Source organism: Cryptomeria japonica, chromosome 6 (genome assembly GCF_030272615.1).
Source record: "Cryptomeria japonica chromosome 6, Sugi_1.0, whole genome shotgun sequence".
In the NCBI taxonomy this organism is placed as follows: Eukaryota; Viridiplantae; Streptophyta; class Pinopsida; order Cupressales; family Cupressaceae; genus Cryptomeria; species Cryptomeria japonica.
The window spans coordinates 37,830,928-37,855,787 of record NC_081410.1 but is presented as its reverse complement, the minus strand read 5'-3'; the positions used below and the strand labels follow the sequence as shown (position 1 = coordinate 37,855,787).

At 32.9% G+C, this 24,860-nt stretch overlaps 1 protein-coding gene across 1 annotated transcript in view; it reads right to left on the bottom strand.

The window, feature by feature from the left end:
• Positions 1–23,903, bottom strand: part of LOC131027715 (uncharacterized) — a 110,829-nt gene extending 86,926 nt beyond the window's left edge. The window contains exons 1-2 of the mRNA XM_057957801.2: positions 23,684–23,903; positions 22,051–22,137 (exon numbers count right to left, since the gene is read on the bottom strand). Coding sequence (XP_057813784.1) covers positions 22,051–22,137; positions 23,684–23,903 — 307 coding nt within the window. The remainder of the gene's footprint in view (positions 1–22,050; positions 22,138–23,683) is intronic.
• Positions 23,904–24,860: the final 957 nt, after the last annotated feature.

The following is a 24,860-nucleotide window of genomic DNA, read 5'->3' as shown; positions in this document are numbered from 1 at the left end:
GCACTTCTAGGTACTATGTCCATATCTATTGCAGTTTCTACAAAACCCTTTGAATTTTTCCTTCTGATAGTTGTTAAAAGACTTTGTCCTATAATGTTTAGATGTGTGACCATATTTATTACAATTGTAACAATATCCATTGGACTTAGTGATATTCGGTTGCTTACCTTTTCTAAGCTAGCATATGTTGGCAGTATGAGCTTGATTTCCATAGTAGTAGCAAATAGGCTTCTTCCTTTTGATGTTATGCCCGTTTCCAGCTTGCTTTGATGATTCTCCTCTCTCGGTAGTATGAATTCCTTTCTCGGTTGATTCTTTTCCTTTGTAATCGAGTCCTGCATCTTTGTTGGGTCTTCTTGTATTCAGTTGCTCATCCAACATATTTGATGCATCATAACTCTTCTTCAATGTTTCTTTGGATTTCTTCTCTGTTTTAAGTTCATCAGTCAACCTTGATACTTCAAGTTTTAATGCTTGATTTTCATCATTCTTTAGAATTGCTTCATGATATGCATAACCTAGTTGATCTGTCATATTTTGTTGAATCCCAGTTAACCTTATGATTTCATCATTCTTATCATATACTAAGACTTCAAGTTGTTGTTTCTCTCTTTGTAGATCTATTGCTTTATCCTTTGCTGTCCTTAATGCATCTAGATTTTCAGTCATCTGTGTACTGAAATGTTCATGTTCTCTTTTCATTTCTTTTAGTTGATCAGCCAATGCTTTGTTCTTTTCTTTCAATACTCCAATCATTTCTTCAGTCTCTTCAGATATACTATTCTCAGATGATGTCTCAATTTGTTCCACTAACTCTTGAGAATCCTGCAAGTCATAAGATAATCTTCTTCTTACTTTCGGAGATTTTTGCATTTGCCTTTGCATGTCTGCAATCACTTGATTTGCATGATCCAGCTCTTCTTGCAGCTACACAATCCTCTGAGATTGTTTATAGCCTTCCATTGATAAGATCTTTCTCTTTAGGTAGTTAAACTCTTTTCCAAGATATAAGCTCTGATACCAATTGTTAGGCCCAATATGGAAAGCTAATGTACTGAGAGGGGAGGGGTGAATCAGTACTTCAAAACCTTTCTTAAATAATAAACTTACTATTATGCATAAACAGAATAGTGCAGTAACATAAAATAAAGTTAAAACAAACAGATAACAATCATACATGATTCACTCCATAACACATATATTTTGGTTACGCGGAAACTCTTGGTTTGAGAGAAAAACTGCGGTGGGGATGGCACCCACAACTTCACTACTGCAATAATAAAGAATGCTCGGTTAGAGCTACATTTAGCTATTTCTGATAGCTTACCCTGTTAGGAGTAACAAGATATGTTAGATCTACCTTGCTAAAGGATTTTGCAACATTTATTCTGAATGCTGCACCTGGTTAGAGGCTTTACAATTTATAGACTTGGTTAGAGTCTTTTACCCTATCAAAGGTTTCTCTTTCAACTTCACAATATTACAATAAAATCATTACAAACATCTGCAACTTTACATCTGAAATGTTATAGCAGATTCTATGTGCTCAGGATAAGATTACCTTGCTTATAGCATACCTCGGTAACTCATATAGTAACTGGATAAACCCTTCTGTTTACTCTGTTGTTTGACTGTTCTCTGAAAACCTTCTCAGTGACCTTTGTGTCTCTATAACAGTCTTCCTTCATACATATATGCACTACAATAATGTTGTATATATATATCTCTTAAAACGGTGATCTAATTCATTGCTTCGATCTTACAAACAAGATTCCTCGAATGAATAACTAAACAAAATATTTCATTGGTTGGATTAACCTTGCAATCATACACAATCTTCTAGTGCAATTTCCAATGTAATAACGGTTAGACGTGCCTCAATCTTGTACCACATTTTCATATGCATGTCCAGGTTCAATGTATCTGGTAACACGTTTCACTCGGTGAATATCAACTCGGTGTGTTAACTGTATTGCTTGGTAGCCATAAAAAGATACTCGGTAGACAACTCGGTGTATACTATGTTCAATGACTGCATTCTTCTGTAACCGACTAGACTGTGCATATCAACTTCTTTGTTTATACCGACTGCATGATTCAGTAGTGCTAACCGACTAGAATATATAGTATGCCTTTGAATATAAAAATTAATGGCAACTTGATAAGTAGTAACAATACAATCTTGAAAAGTGGGAAGAATGGATCTTGGTTTGCGTGGGGCCAAGTTAGGTGGCTCCTCTAGAGGTTGACGAGATAGAAATCATATTAGGATTTGAAAAAGATCACACTCGTGGAACTTCATGTACGAGTGATCGATTGCGGTGTTTGGGTAATGCATTCCAAATAGATAGAGTTGCATGCCATCAGGATAAAAGTCTTTAATCAATACATTACCCATTTGGAATGCAACTATATCTATTTGGAATGCATTACCCAAACACCACAATCGATCACTCGCACACGAAGTTCCACGAGTGTGATCTTTTTCAAATTCTAATATGATTTCTATCTCGTCAACCTCTAGAGGAGCCCCCTGACTTGGCCCCACCCAAACCAATATCCATTCTTCCCACTTTTCAAGATTGTATTTCTCTTCACTATCTTGTAGTTTCCCTCGTGAATTTTCAATTATAGTGCAGAGTTCTTCACGAAGGACACCACCACATCGTCTAGAGTCTATGCTTCAATTTTTTTCTTTGATCCCATGGAGGCCAATAGTCCTTTTTCTGAGGAAGTGCTTCCTGAATAGTCATGGGGGGGAGAGGTAATGCTTGAAATTGCCCTTCTATTGGGAGATTGTGTACATAACCTCTTGGTCTTCTGAAAGCTGAAAATTACTTCAAGTCTGCCAACTCTGGTTCCACACTATAGAAATTTTTGGATATTGACTTCCAAATATCCCTCAGTGCAAAAGTATCATTCGCATAATAGAAAAAGGTGCTCCTTGCATGAACACATTGATTTCCTCCAAGCGTGGCCCAATAGGTTTCGCAAGAACTCCAAAAGCAGTTAGTCCCTCCGGACATAAATTAGAGACGTCACATCAGACACTCTAGACATTGTTTGTTCGTATTGCATACTATCTATCTATTTATCACCCTTAAACACTTTCCTCTTCCATTCTCCAATTGCTCTCTTCTAGGCAGCTGATGAGCTTGTTTCCATGTCATTCAAGATAATGCCTGCTTGCTTTCTTTTAGGAAATTTGCTTGCACATGACTCTTCAACTTGTATGTTCTGCTTCCATATAGATATAAATTTTAATTCGTGCTCAGATAATAATTAAATAAAATAAGCATTTGTAATGAAAAGATTTAGTCATTCGATGTTACGTATTATCTGATGGAAAGATCCTAGACAATTCTTGGAGAAAGGAAACATCATTGATAATATTTTTTGGCAAATAACACTGAATCAAATAAATTAAAAATGTTTCATGTAATTTTTAAAAGTAGAACTTGTTCAATGCTTTCATGCACCGAGGGCATAGTCGTCTGACCCACACCATTATGCATAATAGAACAAATCAATATAATAGGCTATTATAAAGAATATTTACAAAAATATGAAAGAGCATTAAATTACCATTACAAACCCATAAACCATTAAATAGTGAAAATAGATATAAATTTGTAAATGTCTCCCTATAAACACCACAACCATAACCAAAACAAAAAAAATTCTTACCCGCAAAAACTTAGCTAGTGAGTTGCAAGTCTACAACATCTCTCAGATGATCAAACCGTTTCTTAATTTTGTTCTTCTGGTTAGTCAATGGATTTAGTTGCATGTTCAATTTTTCTATTTGAAGCCTTCTGTTTCCCTATATTTGAGACATAATAAAATTCTTGTGAGTAGGAAATTGATTCAGGAGTTACGTGTGAAGAATTTGGCAAAGTAAATGATGACAATCAAACTCAAATTTTATCTGTCTTGATTAAAGAATTTTATCCTGATGGCATTAAATTAAAGTTCTTTCTCTATTTTTTGGTGATCTCTGGAGCAGAGGTTGCTTTGCATCGACCTAGGATACATTTAACTTGTGTTGTATCTACAGAAATATGTATCCTAGGATGATGCAATGCAACCTCTGCTCCACCAATACCAGATAGAAGAGAAAGTACTTTAATTTAAAGCCATCACGATAAAATGCTTTCAAGACATATATTAGGTATAAAAGGAAGCCTACCCTGTCATTTGAAGGGGTTTACCTACAATTCAAGTGATCTCTTAATTATAAATTCAATTCAATTCCAAGTGAACATGCAATTAAGCATTCATCAAGAATTGAAGGAGAAATCAAGTTAATAAAGATATTTAATAAAGATATCATCTTTTAAATTAAGAAATGGGTAGGAGATTAAGAATACAAACCTTCCATATTGCACACTTCAAGGTATATTAAAATCAGTTTAAAGTGTATTCATTTAGGGACCTTTCATAAAATATTCTCAACTTACATATCGTAAAAGGATCTTAAAATATTCATTGTTTATAATGATCAAAATTTGGTTGTTCCATACACCTTCCTTTACTATTTTAAAAATATCATCGACCAAAATATTGTGCAGTAGTAGTATGGAGTGCATTTCATCTATTTTATGTCTAAATATTTCATCATACCACTTTCTTTTCAAAGGTGACTGATCGATTGCGATGTCTGGGTAATGCATTCCAAATAGATCTAGTTGCATACCATTTATCTGTCTTGATTAAAGACTTTTATCCTGATGGCATTAAATTAAAGTTCTTTCTCTATTATTTGGTGATCTCTGGAGCAGAGGTTGCTTTGCATCGACCTGGGATACATTTAATTTGTGTTGTATCTGCAGAAATATGTATCCTAGGACGATGCAATGCAACCTCTGCTCCACCAATACCAGATAGAAGAGAAAGTACTTTAATTTAAAGCCATCAGGATAAAATGCTTTCAAGACATATATAAGGTATAAAAGGAAGCCTACCCTGTCATTTGAAGGGGTCTACCTACAATTCAGGTGATCTCTTAGTTATAAAATCAAGTGAATAGGCAATCAAGCATTGAAGGAGAATTCAAGTTGGTGCAGGTGCATTTGGAAGACAAAAGGATTCAATGAAGCCATTAAAGACTTTTGAAGGTCTTAGGAGTGAAGAGCCAATCAATTATGATGTCTTAAGGGGGCAGCCTTAAACAACACACACTAAGCTTTGACTGCTTAGGTGTGTTGTGGGCCCATTCCTTTCCTTGACGTCCCTTCTCATCTATTTCCGTTAAAAAGACAATCACCGTTAGCATTTGAATTCAAATAGTGTTCTCGCATTTGACTGCATAGAATAAAGCAAAGGGCATAAGAAACTCTCATCTACCTCACAGCTGTCATAGAATACCTCCCCGAGGACATATTCTCATGTCCTTTCCTGCTTTATGTTGTCGATGAAATACATAAGCATCCTCACAATGTAGTCAATGCAACAAATAGATTTCCATTTCGATCAGTTTTATTTGCCAACGTACTCTCTACTTGTGCCAAAATGGGAGCTTTGGAACAGAGTATGGGCTTCCATCAAAGCAGAAGGTAAGGGCAATTAATATCCGATGCTTATGGTTGGAAATGCTCTATTTGACATGTTTGGAAAATGTGGAAGTATAGACATGAAAGTGCATGAACTGTTTAGTGAGATGCATCAAAGAAACGCGATCTAAGGGAATGCTATGATTGCAGGATATGCACAAGATGTGTTTGAAATGGATTTAGAATTTTCCAACCAAATGTGATTAGTGAGTATAGATGTTGTAGTGCAACTGCCCAGGTACACATGCATGCAAAATATGTAAGCTTAGATAAGGCACATGAACTATTTGACATAATGCCTCAAAGATCACCCAATATCCAATGACGGTTGGGAGAAAGAAAACATCAATTTTTTGATAATCTTAAATATTTCTTTATTCATCACTATAAATCTATTATGAGTTTAGTCTCAATATTGCAGAAATTTATTCTATTATGAATGCAATATTTAGGGATGTAATCTTTATATATATTTTTTTAATTAGGAAAAGGTCCTAATAGAATCCCGAACTAATTAATCTAGAGAAAGATACCACTAAAGAAAGAAATTCAATCCTCACCACTATGGTCTTGAAGGCTTTTAAGACACTTGGATTCCTATTTTGGCCCGCTTTTCCTTGACCCTATGTTAAGATAGTAAACTAGTTTGAGAGAATCTATTGGGTGGGAAATTGTGTATGGTTGCAATTATTTTCATGCATGGAAAGTGATTTAAAGTTTGGACCAATAGAGGATAAGTATTTCTTGAACCTTCAAGGACATGTGTAGAGCACCGCATGGATGTTTCTCCATTATTGAACTCTTTGAATATGTAAGTAAATTATTTTTGGTTGATGACACAATAAGTGTGGTATTTGTCTTTTCGATATGTTGTGGATAATATTAATCAAATATGGAATTTTTTTGATGCTATATACACTATGTTTTGGATTGAATTTAGGTAAGTGAAGAGGTAATGGAAGAATAAAAGAGGTACACAAAGGAAGAAGAGTGAAATAGGTGGTTTGGGATGGAGGTTACAAGTATATATGATAATTCGTATGGATAATTTGTTGTCCATAAAAAGGCAAATAAGCTATCACAACTTCAACATGAATGAATGCCTCATCTATAGAAGCAAAAGGTACCTCTAATGGTTTCAAAATTTGTCAAAATAGTTATGATATACCAAATAATCAAGTGGAATATCCTTTAGGTAACTAATATTATCTTCAAACTATTTATTTTGATTTTTCATCATATCCTTCCCATGTGCATTTCCCTTGGTTTTAGTCCCATTTTTTCTTTATTTTATTCAAAACAAAATTTATAGATGCCTCTACTTGTCTCACCACTCATTAATTGTTTGGGATTTTCATTCCATTCACCAAGGTTGGCATCTATTCTAAGACTTTGTGTCATGGCCAAGCTAAATGATTTGCCTCTAGTTTCTCTCCAATCTAGTCACCTAGTAGCATGTGAAATCTATCTCTTCCTAATTATTATTATCTCCATCTTGTTAATGACCATTTCATTAATGAATCCTTCCTCATAATTTTGGATAAGTGAGACAATGTTAGCTCAAGGAATCTTTTCAATCCTCTTTCAAGATTCTTTTCCAAGTAATAATCTTGCATATTGGAAAATAAATTATGCTTCTATTTTTCCAAGCTACTCTTCCTTATAATGTTTAGATTTATTCTAAAGTGCTCATTGTGACTCATGTTTACTACTCTTCCTATTAGTCTCATTCCAATATCTCCTACAAAAATATGGAATGATTACATTTATATTTTATTTGTGTCTCCTAAATATCCACAAAATTTGGAACAATAATACAATTTTTTAATAATATTTAATTGTAAAAGAAAGGATTAAAATGGAACTAAACACTCTAAATAAATTAATCAGGGTTAAAGTGATAAACTAGGATCAATTCATGAAGGCAAGATCTATTATCTCAAAATTAATAGATTCATACAAGAAAAGAAATATTAAATCTAGAGATAAAATTCTTGAAAAATTTAGCTAGCTAAAAGCGAAAGAATGTTGTCAAGCTCTCATTTTCACACAGACTGGCAAAGGTTGTAGAGGAGAAATCACTATTGAACTTACCCCTGTCTCATATAACCCTATGTTGGCTAGGCCCCACAATAATTAGAAGATCCTAATTACTACTGTCCTAAACCTTGCATTGACCTTCACAATTTCACAGTGAATTGAGTTAATTAGTCCATTAGCGAGATTGGGAAAGAGTTTGGTATTGAGTTAGGTGTTGGTGGAAGGTTTAAGTAGGTACACTATCATCATAATTAATGTTAGAGAGTGTTGTGTGAAGAAGAATGGCCACGAAAGGAGTGACTGTCCTAAGTGCTTGAGACTGTCAAAAAAAGTGAGTGTTCCAGTAGTGAATCTTCCTTTGACCTTTGTGTGTTTGGGAGGGTAAAGACCCATGGTGGTATATGTTGAGTGTTTGGGAGGGTAAAGACCCACATATCAACTATCTACTTTGACATCCTAGCATGGTGTCCACCTACTCTAAAACCTTGTGGGCACTCTCTGTCTAATACTAACATATACATAACATGTGCCTCTCATATAACCCTATGTTGGCTAGGCCCCACCATAATTAGAAGATCCTAATTACTAAAAACACTAGATTCTCCCCTAAAAGGTTGTTGAGTCATAGAAGGCCTAGCTTGATAGCCCTATAGTCTCTCATACCTAAAATATCCTTGTGTCTATGATGGTCAAATGTGACTTCCCTATGGCCCCTACTATGCTCTAGTAGACCTATGTCCCTAATATTGATACTATTGGGTTTTTCTTTGTAAATCATATAGTAAGTCTAAATTATCCTTTGAAGGCTAGGGAGGCCTATGGACACTTTAGTCACTTAATCAAGGTTACAAACTTCTCTCACGCATCTTGTGTCCTCCCATGTACCTCCTTTTCCATAAGAGACTTTACCATAGCAACCCTAAAGTCATTTGGATTGGCCATGTGTAGGAAAATTAAAATTTTGGGCTTTCCACCCCTAATGAAATAATTGACAAGTAACTTGTCTTGAATGTAATCTACAAACTACAAGAACTCCAAAAACTAACTCTCATGTTGAGCCACTATGAAACCTTATCATGAAAATTATGAAACTCATCTATGCATCTCTGTCAAAAATATTTTGAAATAGAACACACTTTGAAGCACTCCAAAATGGTATCTGGAGAGGGTTTCCAATGTGAGTTGGTGCATTTTATCCTCCCAATACCACAACGTGGAAGCAAGTCCTCTCAAAAATTGCATTGAAAATTATGCCTTTAGGTTGCTCACATATAGATGCAACCCAAAGCATAAGTCTAAGCTAATTAGTAAACAAGACTTATCCTCAACCCCATTTGTGGATCTTAAAAATGTAGAGGATAGGAGATGAAGCAACTCTCGAATATGATCCTTTGGCTCATGATATGTTTTTTCTATAGTCTATACCTCTTGTATTTATGCATGATGAGGCTAGGTAATGTGTATTGATCAATATTCTATCTCCTCTATATGTATTTCCCAAATTCAAGGCAAACTCCTAATAAGCTCCCAAGATGCAAGTATATGCTCCTCTACTACAAGTGGATCCTCATGGCTTGTAAGATTTGAGGTCCATACTTGGGCTACTCATCTTGGTGAAAACTCTCAAAGTGATATGACCCTTCCTTCCATTTCATACACCCTATTTTCTAATCCACACCACTCTCAAAGTGATATGACCCTTCCTTCCATTTCCTAAACCCTATTTTCTAACCCACACCTCATAACCTTTATCTCACTTCCTATCATTATTACCTTCCATCTACCTTTCATATCCCTTATCTTAATCTCCTCCACTTTCCTACATCATATCCTACACCTTAACCTCATACACACTTACTTTTACTTCACCTACCTAACCCCATTCCATCATTCACATCCTTTTATCTCCCCCCATTCACTTTCCTACCTTCCAAACCCCTAACATATCCTAACTTACTCTTTTACCATTACATCCTTCATCACTTACCTCCCTATTTTATCCTAACCCACACCTCATAACCTTATACCTCTCAGCTTCCATTTTATGCCACCTTCCTAATGGTACACTTATGCTCCCCTCCAAAACACCAAGAAAAAATAGCACTCGATCACTACACATTGCTCTCACGGTTCTGTAGTAGGGATTTTCTATCACTACCATATATACCAGCATCCATAATTAGGATATATTTTACATAATGGCACTCGATCACGTAGATTTAGGTCATCCATCCCCTTAATTAGGATATATTTTAAATATGGAAAGTAGTGTTAATATGTTTCAGGCTAACTATATTGTTCATTATTTAAAATGCAATGTTTAAATAATACATGATTGTAGGATTGCTCAAAGGTTTAGGTCTTGTAAGAAATTCTTCTTTTAAATCGATCATATCATATTACAGAAACCTCTCACCATCTCTGCTATTGCCAATTAATCTGATAAATATATAATAAAATTTGAATCTAAATATTTGAATATGTATAACAATGAATTTGTTGATTATACCCTACCTTTTTCCTACAGCGATTAAACCATTCCTACATCCTACAGCGATTAAACCCATAGGGAACTATGTCCACCTCCCTCCTTCATGTTCATCGAGGGACGGCCCCTACCTGCATGTTCCCTATTGTGATCCCCATTGTTATCCCCTAATATGCCCCGAGACAACGCGAACTAAGATACCTTGGGAGGGCCTTTAGGTAGGCACTCGTTCGCTCAACCGGGAAGGGACGCTTACGTGAATAGTTGTGGTTGAAGCCAGCAAAGATGGATAGAGATTCGATAGTGTGGTATATATGTTTGCAAAATGTGGAAGCATCCACAAAGCGGGTGAGCTGTTTCACAGAATGCCTCAAAGAGATGTCATTTCGTGGAACACAATGATGGGAATGGTGAATACTCAATGCTAAAGGAAAAGAACCATAAAATTCATTTATCTACTTGATATTGGAGCACAAGTCTTAGGATAAAAACCTATCAAGAGCCTAGAATTGAGGGTTAATCATTTTGCCAAATCACTTGGAGTTGTGATCCAAGCTTCCTCTATTTTGAACTGTTTTGATATTAGGGCCTTGCTCTTAGCCTCATCAAAATACTTGATCCCAAATAGACTCATTCACCTCTAAACCAAAAACCCAATAACACTTCCAACATCATTAAATATTTAATAAACTTTTCAAAAGATCTTTTTGTTATTTATGGGAATTTTTTAACAATTACATAATTCTCATATAGACTGGAATAGAACAATAAACATATGTAAAAGATTTGTCCACAACAACATCTACTACTGAAAGTTTGCACCATTACATGCACCTGCAAATTCATATTTTAACATAAACACGATATAGGACAATAATAATTTGAAATAAATGTCCACCACGCATCCGATCTCCTTCAAGATAAGAATTAAAATATGAAGTACACAACCTATCTTCCCTACAATGAGGAAAATACAAATTATCTAACACCAAAAGATGCAATCAACTTCACTCCAATGGCTTCCTAAAAACAAAAGTAGGATCTATCTAGCCATAGTTGGAAATTTTTCATACCATTTAAAATAATGTCTCCCATTACCAGCGACTAATTGATCAATGTCAGCTAGTGTCCACCTCCACTTCCACCGAATCATACTCCATCGCCACTTCTAGCTTGAGCTACAGAATCGGTTGGTTTCACACCAATGATCTTCCCCACCATGATTAAACCCATAGGTTAGCTACAGAGGCGGGACGAATGAGAGGCGGGATTTTGTAAAGAGGCAGGATGTATGAAATGACTTGGTCTTTTTTTTTTTTTTGTTTAAGTAATGCACGCGGTCATCAGAATTTCAACGAGCACGGGCACTTTTTCTAAAAAAACCCAAATGTCATTGCCAATTCCTTCTCCGTCGAAACCAAATGTTGCATTATCGTCAGAATTCCGACGAAATCGGGCATTTTTTCAAAAAAAATCAAGTTTGATCACAATATACCTTCTCCATCGGAAACCTCCATCGGAATTTTAGGCTAAATGTATTAGTGCCATAATCTCCTCCTAAGAAACTTTGCCCTTAGTGCAAAGCTGGTCTGGAAATTATTTTCTAATAACAAGTCCAAATGGGCTTCTATCATTACTTTAAATTGTTTAGATTCCTCATATCTAGAAAGGATTTTTATAGCTTCAGACTATGTTTAGACCTTCCTCAAGGTTCCTAGATGTTGAATTTCTTGGCAACTTATAGAAAAATCCTCCTCCCTCACCTTTCATGAGAAATTCATGATGGAAAGAAGGCTTTATTTTGGGAGGATTCTTGGAATAGATATCCCCCTCTTGATAATCAAGGTAGTCTATCAGATATTAAGAGCCTTCTAAAGGCCACTTGGAGGGTAAAAGTAGATGATTACTTAATGGTTTCAAATCATAAGGACATTTTGATTTTAGAATGGAAAGACTTCCCAACTTGATGCCCCTCAAAACCCAAAAACTATAGTGGCTAATATTCTTAGCCAAAGGTCTATTCATATTAGCTCGAAACAGGATAAACTCATATGGACTCAATCCAAGTAAGATCACTATTTAGTGAAGGAAGGATATGAAGCTCTTTGTAAGAAGGTTCACTCTCATTCTAGTAAGTAGTGTTTTTCAATTTGTTGGATTGATGCAATTTTTTTGAAAGAAGGAGCTTTCGCTGGGGTTGCTCTTAAAGGGAGAATCTTAACCAGCGAGAGACTCCATCACATTGGTCTTTCTTTGATTTTTAATTGTGTTTTATGTGACAAGAAAATAGAATCTATGAATAATTTGCTTCTCAATTGTGAATTTGGAAATGAATGTTGGATTTGAACTCTTAATAAGATTAATTGGTTTTGCCTCCTCCAATCTATTCTTTATTTGGTATTTGAAGCATGGCCAAAATTGTATAAAGATGCCTTTTTTGCTGTTATTTGGGGAATAGCTCCAGCTATAACCATTTGGAACATCTAGTGGGAAAGGAACAAGAGGATATTTCAAAATGTGATAATCTCATATAAGCATTTTATAAATAATATTGAAAGCTCCATTTCGCAAGTAATGAATTCTTATACTATGAAAAATAAGTGGTTGAATTTGTGCTTTACCTCTTGGGATGACACAATCCTTAAACGATGACAAGGAATCACCCTTCCTTTCAAGGGTAGTCTCCTTAATAATATTATTTATAAGAGATTGAGAAAGGATGTCAAATGGGAACCTCTAGATCATTATCATTGGAATCTCAATTTTGATGGGGTGGCTAAGGGGAACCTAGGTTGTTTTGGGGTTGGCATTGTTATTCGATACTTTAGAGGATCAGTATTGGAGGTTAGAGTGACAAGAATTAATGATGGTTCAAATAATGTTTCGGAGGCCTTTGCTATAGTATATTGTCTTAACTTAGCACTCCAGATGGGCATTTGAAAATTAATTATAGAAAGGGATTCAATGAATATCATATCCATGATTGTAAAATATGAAACCCTAAGACGAAAAGTTAATTATGTCCTTCAAGAATCTTGGTTCATTGTCTAGTATTTTGATAATTTTTCCATCAAACACCATTATAGAGAAGCGAATGGGATAGCAGATGCCTTAGAAAACAAAGGATGTCTAATTGAAAAGGAGGAGATTCACTTCAATCAAGCCCAGGTCCAAGTGGATGTGGTACTAGACCTTATTGCTTCAACGGATGCCACCTATTTATTTTCTACAATGTGTTGATTTCTTGTAGGTTACTTATCCATGATGGGGCTCTTTAGTTGCATCCCACCTAACTTGGATTACATATATCTTGGAGATTTCGAAGTACACACCAAGGCTTAGAACTTCATCAGTGGTTGTCAGTTCTTTTATACATGGCCTTCCTTGCCTACTTTATTTCTTTCTTGCGATGGTGGCCATGCACAATAGATGCCACTTCTTCTCTAGGTGTCATGCTTGAGAGGGTAGCTATCATTGTTGTTGGTTGCCATCTAGTCATTCTGCACATGGGAAACTAATGATTATATGTGTTCGATTTAGCGAAATGGGACAATAGTAATATTTTCAATCCCTCCCAACAATATTTGATTTTAAACTTCACACTCCTCCTTTGTGTGCAATTAATTTGATTCTACCATAGACACATGTCGAGAATCACGTGTATTGAATGCAGAGCATTTTCTAAGGAAAACTTAGGGTCATTTTTGGGGCACTGGCAATGCAAAATGCACTGCTTAGCCTAGCATATGCATATGTCCCTTCCTCTGCAAACAGGTACCACTGTGTCGTAGACCATGCAAAAATTGTTTTGGGAAAAATGTCGTCCGCTCCGCCGTCCTTGCTCCAGCGATTTTACGGCTACTATGAATACGCCTCCCCGCCCTTGCCACCGTCCATCCTCCCCACAGCCCCACGGTAATTTAAGGTGGGCCCACTGTGAAACTAGCGGGGCTACCGGGAGAATTTTTCTAATAATTTTTTAAAATTATTTTTTTCACTCCATTTCATATTTTTATATAATTTATTTAATATTTTATTTAATAATCTTGGATTATATTTTTAGTATAATTTTTAATATATTTTATTTTGAAATTTTTTTGAAATTTTTAAAATATATTTTATTTATATTATTATTATTATTATTATTTTTAAATTTAAAACTTGATTTTATTACATTAATCTAAAAGAATATTTAAGGTCTTAAATCATTCAGACATTGCCATACAAGAAGAAGTGGCTACTATTTGAGAACAACATAGTGAGTACATCTATTCTAATTTATTTTACTATTTTTCATTGTAATATAATTTTTCCTCTTATTTCATATGTAAGAAATATGTGATTGTAGTTTTGGACAATCAAGAGAATAGTCAACGACGTCGATTACCTTTCTCTATTGATCTGAACCAGTCAACAATAGATGAAATGCAAATTATAGATGGTGATCCTCTAACTTTTAACTCTATTGATTTATTAATCTAATATTGCTAAGTATTTATTTCTAACCTCTTTTTTACGCTTAATGAAAGAATTAGTAGGTACAATATGTGGAACTAAACCATCATCAACTATCAATGTTATCCCCAACCAAACATTTCAACAAACCATTCTAGGTAATTGAATTTTAATATTATTTACATTAACTACATATTGTACTCTTAAAATTAACGATTTATTTATGCCTAGCTTCAAATTGAAATTGAAGGATTTTTCCAATTAAGAGCTTCTCTAGAAAGAGATTTGTGTTTACTCCCAATTTTGGAAGTAATCCTCTTTTTCACTCGTTAGCCTAGTTGTTTAGCTTTGTTTTGCTTAGCTTGGTAATGATTTCGCAAATCTCTGGCCTTAGAATTATAAGGGTTTCGTTTTCCCAGGTCTAAGAGTAAGTCGAGGAATGAAATTGTAAAAGGAAGTCCTATGTAAATATGGGAGACAAGGATGAAAGTTGTTTAAAAACTTGCAGTGAATTTTAAAATTCATTTGGTGTGGAAAACTCCACCACAAATTGCAAAGCTACATCCAAATTCCAATAAAAAATGTTGAATAACCTAGAATCCCTGCAATGATCATCTTCATGTTCAAACAGTTTCAACTCAATTCACACTCCTACACTTCCCATCATATGAAGGTCATTTTCGAACATCAAAGACTTTGCAGCACTTAAAAAGATATTTCCATGGGCCTCCAATAATAAAACATGTGCAAGATTTTATCTAAGGATGTTTCCTGTGCAGTCAATTGAAAACTTATAATACAAAGCTTGGTTGTACTAGCTACTTTTAGTTCCCTCGGAGCCTCAAGAATAAATATCCATGGAGTTTATTAGTGAATAATTAACTATGCTTAGAAAGCAAATATTGTTATCAACCAGTTTTCTAAAATGCCCACATTCACTCCATGCAACATAACTATAGCTGCTTCCAAAGTTGCGAAGTTGTTTTTCTAGCATCTATGGTGTCACTTTTCCTACCACAAACTATTTTTTTTCATCTATCGGCTAATTAAGAAGAGAAAAAATGTAAGCCTGATATCATCACCTACAATAACACTTCTCAGAGGGCTGTAACATAAGAAAATGTAAGCCAGCTAGTCACCTGCAATACAATACTTGATTAACTCTGTTAATATGGAAGAGTTAAAGATGCAAAATATCTGTGTAAGAAAATGGAGAAGATAAAGCCTCATCTTCGCTCCAATTGAGACAGGTGTGAATTTAGAAAATGCTATGAGGGGACTTCCGCTAAAATGACAGTGCTTGAACTCGTTGTCAATTATACATCTTCTAGCATTCTGATAAGGCGTCTCAACTCTTCCATGACAAAATAAAACAATGTTTTCTTCATGAAATATTTTTCCCATTCTTATATAAGGCAAACTGCAGGCTATGGAGAGTAGCTAATGTGACCGCATTGTTAGGATCTAGAACTGATCCTTAGGACAGACATACTAGAGCAAACGAGTGACTAAAATAAAAAAAAGAATAATTTATATTTTACCAAGAGCCAAAAAAATTGCAACGGTCATATGGTATGACTAAATCTTCACTTCCATTAAAAACAAAAACTCGGATTCTAAAGCCATACCTTAAGGCGGGTCTCCTTCAGCTCACAGTAATGGGGGGGGGAGTTCAACATGTCACGGGTTCCAAACTCTGGCAGAATCTGTAAATACGTAGAACTTAAAAAATTAAAACTTAAACAAGTGTAAAATACTTATAAATCCTAAACCGAAACCCTATCACCAAGTGAAAATCTCGTAACCTCGAGCGATAAGCACCCTCTAATTTCAATGGCATCCAAAACCTCATCAAATGGCTTCCCCCCATAAAACGTTTATTCTCAAGTAATGATTACATATTGGGTAGAGCCATCAACAAATTCTTAAATATTTACAGTAAAACAAAGCTTTAAATCCTCTCATTATTAAAATTATAGATGTAAATAGATCACTAGGACATCTGTGAAACACAACCCTAACATGTTTTTCATCCTGAAATTTTTTATTTTTTATTTTAAAACCAAAATTTAGGAAAAAGATATACATGGCCTTGGACACCAGGCCAACAATAACGAGTAAATATCACGAAAACAAACCAAAGCTGAAAATATATTTTTCTTGGCAATTATCGTTGTCATCTACTTTCTAGTTAATTTTAAGAAAATCTGACAAATGGAGTAAGCAAACATTCGCCAAATAGGCAAAACGTACAGTAAAACCTGCAACTTTGGAAAAACTACCACCTACATTTTATTAGTCTCCACGCAACAGATGATGTTTAACTTCGTCGAAAAAGCTCAGTTCTTTGAAGCAGATTTTTGAAAAGCTAAATTCCGATTTCAGGACGCATTTATGCCTTCGACTCTCCACAGTATGGAATAGATGTTATTCTTTATTTTTCATTTTTTTTTAAATTATAAGAATTTAAACTTTCAAAATAGTAAACAAGGTATATCATTTGTTATTTGTTCGACTTTGTATTTTTGGGGTGTAGGATAAGTAGTAATCAGACATACTTTATGTCTGCGTCAGTAAAAATTTGAATAAAAAAGTTGTAATGTAATAGTAAATGTATAAGTAGCATGAATATTGTGAAGAGTTGGTATATAATTTGATTTATATTATCTCAAAATTACTATAAATTAGGATAAAGATAGAGTCCAATTCTACATGTCAATGTCAACAACAATGAAAATTGGAGTAGGAGGAAAATCCGTTGGTTTTATAGATCATGAGGGTTCGAGTCCCTCTATCCCCATCAAAGAAGTCTGTTTTTTTTTTCTATTTTTAATTTATTAGGTGTGTTACTAAGAACATAAGAAGTTTTAATTGTATGATCAATTTGTGTCTGCTTCTGTGTATATATATATATATACATATATATATATATATATATATATATACATATATATATATACATATATATACATGGTAAGTTTTTATTTGCATCGTTGATTCTACTCTTTCAAATGTTGTCTTTTACCTTTTTTGTTTTTAGTTGACAGGAGTTTGGTTACTGTGCTAGTATGATGCACAGGGGAACAGTCGGGATAGCTTAGTTGTTAGAGTAGAGGACTAAAAATCCTTGTGTCGCCAGTTCAAATCTAGTTCCTGCCATGTATACTTTTATAAGTATGAAAAAGGATTAGTAGACCTTATTATAATAATATATATATATATATATATATATATATATATATATATATATATATATATATATATATATATATATATATATATATATATATATAGATTTAGAATAATCAACAATGATTCTATGTTATTGAATCAATAGGGAGTTTGTCCAAGTTATTTCAAAGGGAATAAAAACTACTTGAAATAACTCGAACTAAAGAGCAGTTTTCTCTATTTCATTCTTATTTATATCCCGTAAAGAAAAGGGCATAACTAGGCCTATTAGATAGTTTCCAATCCATTTGGAAGGTAAAAAAAATGATTATTTCTTCATAGAAAGATTGAGAGAAAATAGCTTCTACCTTAGCATTATATAAAAATAGAACTAGATCGGGGTAAAGACCAATAACTATGATTGGTAGAAAGAGACAGATCAAAATAAAAAGTTCGCGTGGTCGGGACATTCAAAACCTTATATCCATAGAACATTCGACGTAACATAGATAACAAATAAATGGGAGTTAATATCATTCCAATTGTCACTATTGCAGTAATAATGATCTGAAAGGTCGAAGAATATTTATGATTAGTAATTACGCCCAAAAATATCATAAATTCTGCTACAAAACCAGACACCAAGGACAATGGATGCAATGCAAATTGAAGATGGTAAAAAATTATGAAATTATTTTCTAACAGTTTTTAAAATTACATTTATAAATTAATTTTATAACTAATACATATGTAATGCATTACAAACAAAAAATATAGTTTCCTATACTTTCAGAATTTTGATAGTTTGAAAAATATTTTATGCTACGCTAATGTTTGGGGAAGGAAACGATTCTGTCAATGTGTATGTTTAATTACCTTCCATTTTGACAATGAGAGCTTGGAGGGAGTAGCTTGAAGATTCAAGGTAGAGACATCATTGATGTATTATACTTTTGACTTATTATATATGTACAAATTGGCCCATTAACCTGATTCTTTCAATGTGTTTATTAATTATTTATTGACTCATTGTTTATACTATTTTATTTATTATTGAGATAACTTCATTAATAGAATTTTCTTCATTTTTGCTTTTATATTATTACAACGGAGCAAAAATTGGTAGTCTTTCAGGTGTTCTAGGCAAAGATAACTTAACTTTTCTAATTAGTTTTTATGTTTTTGACTTTTTCCTTTTATGACAAAAAATGTAAGGTGATACATTTTAATCAATCTCTGTAGTTATGACAAATTCAACAAATATAGATGTTCTTGATTTCAACTTGTTTGAAGAGAGCCTATAGCTCAATCATTATGGTACTTTAGGAATTGAAAGTGTAATGTTATTGTCATCCTCTTTGATATTTTACTATAGGTTTTGTTTGGCACTTTATTTAAATAATTTATTTATAACTTCGTCTATTGAACCACATACTTGAGAATCCCTATTTTCTTGAAGCGAAAGAAAAACTAAAAAATAAAACTAGTCCATGTTTTGTTTGTGTAATCTTTTGTGTATATAGTAAAAATAAAAATAAAAATAAAAACAACATCAATAAAAATTAAATATAATATTATAAAAAAATATAATATAATATTAAAAATTATATTTAAAATATAATTAAAGTATACTAAATAAATTATATAAAAAATATGAAATAAAGTTTAATAAATATTAAAAAAACTGTTTTATAAATTCATAAAACATATCATAAATTTATAAAAAAAATTATTTAAAATATAAAAAATATCATATAAAAATATAAAGTTTAAAAAATATAAAAAAGTTTAAGTTTTATAAATTTTTAAAACATATCATAAATTTATGGAAAACTTAAATTTATTTAAAATTTAAAAAATATCTTGTTGTTTTATGTTTAAATATTCTTTTAAATTAATGTAAAAAATCAAGTTTTAATTTTTATTTTTATTTTAAATTATAATATAAATAAAATATATTTAAAAAAATATATATATATAATATAAATAAAATATATTAAAAATTATACTAAAAATATAATCCAGGATTATTAAATAAAATGTTAAATAAATTATATAAAAATATGAAATGGAGTGAAAAAAATAATTTAAAAAAATAATTAGAAAAATTCTCCCGGCAGCCCCGCGGGTTTCACAGTTGGTGCACCTTAAATTACCGAGAGGCTGTGGGGAGGATGGACGGCGGCAACGGCGGGGAGGCGTATTCACGGTAGCCGTAAAATCGCTGGAGCAAGGTACGACGGAGCGGACGGCGGAGTGTCCCAAAACAATTTTTGCACTTTCTACGGCACAGTGGTACCTCTTTTGCAGAGGAAGGGACATAGGCATAGGCTAGGCTAAGCAGTGTGTTTTTCATTGCTGCTTAGCCGGTGCCCATTTTTGGCTCCACAATTTCAGTCATTCTTGCTATTTCCCTCTTGCCACTATTCATGGAATACGTACCCATCAATCGCAGGATTTGTATGGATAGATTAGCTTGGATTCTAATAACTGTGATTTTTTTGAGGGTGAGTTGGGAACCATCTTGGAGCTCATCTCTCCATTTGAGGCGACATCGTTTTTTGAACTGTTTTCTGCACTTCACTGCCTCATGTTTCATCAACCTCACCATCAGAGATTGGAAAATCCGCTTTTGAATGTCTTCCGTAGGAAGTCTCCCAAGGAGGACTTCTGGAGGAAAATGTAGTAGCGGAAGGTGTACACGGGGATATCCAATCTCCAAGGATAGTTTGCCAACTTCTATGCTCTGTTTAGTTCATAGTTCTCATTTATTATATAGCTCTATTCATTTTTTGTAGTTGGCCTCCATCTTCTACCATATTTTGATCTCTCTTTCCCATCTCTATTTTGAAATTTGTTATCTAACTCAAATGGGTTAGTTGCAACGTGGACTGCATCCTCTGCATTTTGGTTTTTTGGTGGTAGGGTTTTCTAGTTTCTGGTTATCTAATTAAATTCAGCTCTATGGTTAGTTTTGGTTTAGTTTTGTTGTCAAATTTATAGTTTGTAAATATTTTAAGTTGTCTTTATTAATATATATTATGTGTTTTTGTGTTTCACCCTCTTAAGAAAAAGAAAGAAATATCAATACAGGATATCAAAAATTGGATGAATATTTCTTTGATATTATTTTACTTCCATCTCTCTTCTACAACTAAAAATAAACTCCCTATATCTACAATTTGAAAATCTTTTGTTTGGTATATTTTTGCAAGATTATTAATTTTCTATTTTTAGTAAATTTCATGCTTATTTGCATGGTTAGAAAGTTACTAATAATTGAAACCAAACTCCAGTGACACTATTTGTCAACTTATACTAATTACATGCAAGAATTAAAAGATATTCAAAATTGCAAATTGCGAAAATTTATAAAAAAACACAAAAAGTCCAATTTGCCACATGTCCTCATATATTTTATTTATATTCTTGATTTGTAATCTAATAAATTTTACATGGAATTCTTATCTTTCTTGGACAACTTGGACTTGAATTTATACTTGTAATAGAATTAGAAGTTAGGCTACTTAGTGGACTTTTAATACTTGGAATTAAATATTAGTGGGATTTTCAATAAAAATATTATCAATATATCACTATTAAAAGTGAATTTAAATTCTCAACATGACCTTTTATTATGACATTAAACTCACCTTCATAAAAAACCACATCTCATGACACACTAATATTATTAGTAAGAGGATTGCACATCCTAAAGCTTTATTTTGTTCATTGTCCCAAACAAAAACACATGATTCACTTTTTGGATATAACTTTTATCTTTTTTAATTAGCTACATGTGTGTATTCTAAACAACAAGAAAAATATAAATGATTAACACTAGGAAATTTTTTTCCTACTAGGCTTGATAACGTGTCATCTTATGAAGTATAGTAATGGGATTTCAATTGGGAATATACACTTTGTAGAAATCGCATCAACTAAAATAAATTTTCTCAATCATTTTGATTGTGGCATAAACTATACTATTTTAACCATTGTACAATTCTTCCTTGCAAATACTCTTTTTTTATGAGGTGTGTAACTAATGACAAGTTTTTAAGATCATAAAAATTGATAAAATATCTTGAACAAAATTCACATTAGTGTTTAGTCCTTAGGCACTTTATTTTGCAACCACTTTCATTTTCCATGAGATATTTAGATCTCTTAAATGTATCAAAGGCTTCATCTTTTATGTTTAAAAATAAACCCAACACTTTTGTGAATAATATTGAAAAATAATAATAAAATATAATCACCTATCCAAACTTTTTATTAGCATAGAATCACAAATGTTGTAATGAAGTAGCTAAAATGGATAATGGTCTCTTGGTGTAGTACCTTTTAGAAATTTGTCTCTCATATGTTTGTTTTTAGCACATCCTCCCCAAACCTCCTTTGGTTCTTCAACCTTAGAAAAAACGTAAACTAATTCATTTGATGTTAGTATCTTCAAAAAGTATAAATATTGAAGTAACCATAACTACAAACAAATTTTTTCTTCCTATGCCATATTAACAATATTACTACTATGTTTAAAATTTTCACCAGGAAATTTCTACTTTTTGACATAGGTACAACCATAATAAATCTATTCTTTTAATCTTATCCTATATTTTATATTGGCTATTTTTAAACACTACTTTATAATTATTTCACACAATTGTTCACACTTGATAAAATATAAATAAACTATAGAGTGTAATTACTATCTCTAACACTTTTTGTACATTCTATATTATGAATTTACATAGCTCCTTTTACCACAACCTCTAAGGATTTATCATCACCAATCTTGATTTTGGATTTGAAAATTTTATCTATTGTTGAAAAAAAACATTATTACTTAACATGTGATTAGAACAAATTGAATCTAAATACTAAACCTCTTTTGTTCCTTTTTGAGCTTTGTCACAAGATAATAATAAATGGTTTGGAGAAGCCTCACGATTCTCATGAACATAATGAACACTTTTTTAGCTATTACCTAATTTTAGTTTGTAGTCCCTTTCAAAGTGATCATGTGTTTTATAATGATAACATTGAATACTTTTCTTATCAAATCAACTTTTACCACTTCTTACATTCCAATCTCTTCTATGTCTGTCTAGTCTTGAGTAATTCTAGTTCCTATATTTTCCTTGTAAATTGTATTTTGTATTTTGTTGTTTCTACTATTTTTACGTTTGTTCTTTGTGATCTAAAATTTTGCAAAAAATATATCTCATCACTTCCTCCAAATATGTCTCTAAGTTTATCTTCATGAGACATGAGAGAATCACCCATGAGACCAAACTTGAGAGTATCAAAATGTTTATTTTTCTCAGAGCTTATTGCAACATAATTCCATCTTGGTGTTAGAGAACTGAACACATTTCTGGATAAAACTTTTTGTTCACAAGTTCTTCCAAAGTAGCCTTTTTTCTAACCACATCCTTTACTCACACACGATAATCACTCACACTCTTGACTTCTTACATCTTCAATGTTTATAACTTAACAACTTTGACTTGATCATTTCCTTCATAAACTTTTTATAGAGTCTTCTATACATCTTTGTCTATATTTATGCCTACAATCCATAAAAATTAAGTTCTTATTTAAAATTGTTTGAACATGAAGTAATGGTATATAAATATTCTTCTTAGCCTCCTTCCTATCTATTCTATCTTTAACTGTAATTATAGTCCAATTAACTGACTCTTCCCAATCTATTTCTATAATATCTTTAACTGTAATTATAGTCCAATTGACTGACTCTTCCCAATCTATAAACCAAACCAGTTACTTACTCTAATATGAAGTGAAGGTTTTGAAACTCAGAAAACTAATTGCAATAATACAATAAAATAGAAACGAAACATATATTAGCTCAATAAAATAAATTTCCCATAGCTATGTAAAAAAATTCATACAGCTGCACTAAAATTTGTCAGTGAATGCAGTAAAAAGCTATAAACAGAACTACACAGACCTTTGAGGTTTTTGAAGTTTCTTCTCATTCTATAAACAACGCAGTTGGTGTCGTAACGAGGTTGTCTGCAAAATAACATTCCATGAATCTGAAAAACAGAAGTTAAAAGAAAGCTTGCAACACAAGCATAGAAGTAAAGTAGTGGATTACGAATGTGCCCAACTCTTGCATTTAAAGAATAATTTGGCGAAATCGACGGCCCAGCGAAAAAGGATGCCATGATCTGACGGTGTAGAAAGCACGCCGCCTTTGAAGACGACGTGAATGATAAGTTATCAATTCCTACTTGTCTTCCTCCTCCATCACATGCTTGCCAATTAATACCACACCCTCCGCGCTTCCTCCTCCATCACATGCTTGCCAATTATCAATTCCTACTTGTCTTCCTCCTCCATCACATGCTTGCCAATTAATACCACACTCTCCGCGCAGCCATTATCAATTCCTACTTGTCTTCCTCCTCCATCACATGCTTGCCAATTAATACCACACTCTCCGCGCAGCCAGACCAAATCAGTAAAAATATTATATAAAAAAATAAATTTAAATTAGTTCTTTTACTAACGAGGGGCAATGGTTTAGCAAGGGGTTAGTTCTTTTATTAACTGGCAATGGTTTGCCAATTAATACCACACTCTCCGCGCAGTTAGTTCTTTTATTTCTATCCAACCTATTTTCCTTTGAAAGAGGAACTTAAAGTTGTTTGAGAATTTTGAGAAACAAGAGGTTTGGAAGCATTTAAGAATTAGGTTTGAAATAATATCTTTGGTTATTTCTATTATTTTAGCATTCTTGCATTTGTGTTCATGAATACCCATTTTTGCTATGTTCCTGCCACACTGCCTTTCAATTTAACTTCTTCTGATTTTTGAAGCCCTATTTTGTTAGACTAAAGGTTTTATTTACTTAATTAATTTAATCATATTGATTAATTAATTAAGTCACCTTTTTCTTTTTTCACTTGAGTTAAATTTAGGAAGGTTTTTTAGGCATTTAATAATCATTTAATATGCATGCATCCCTTAGGTATTTAATAATTAATTCATTATTAATTCTTAATTATTTTTTAGGGTTTCTATCTTTAGAATTAGATTTCTCTATAAGGATGACATATCCTTCATTGTAAATTAAGCAATATTCAATCAAGCATTCAGTTCTTGTTATTGTCTTCAATATT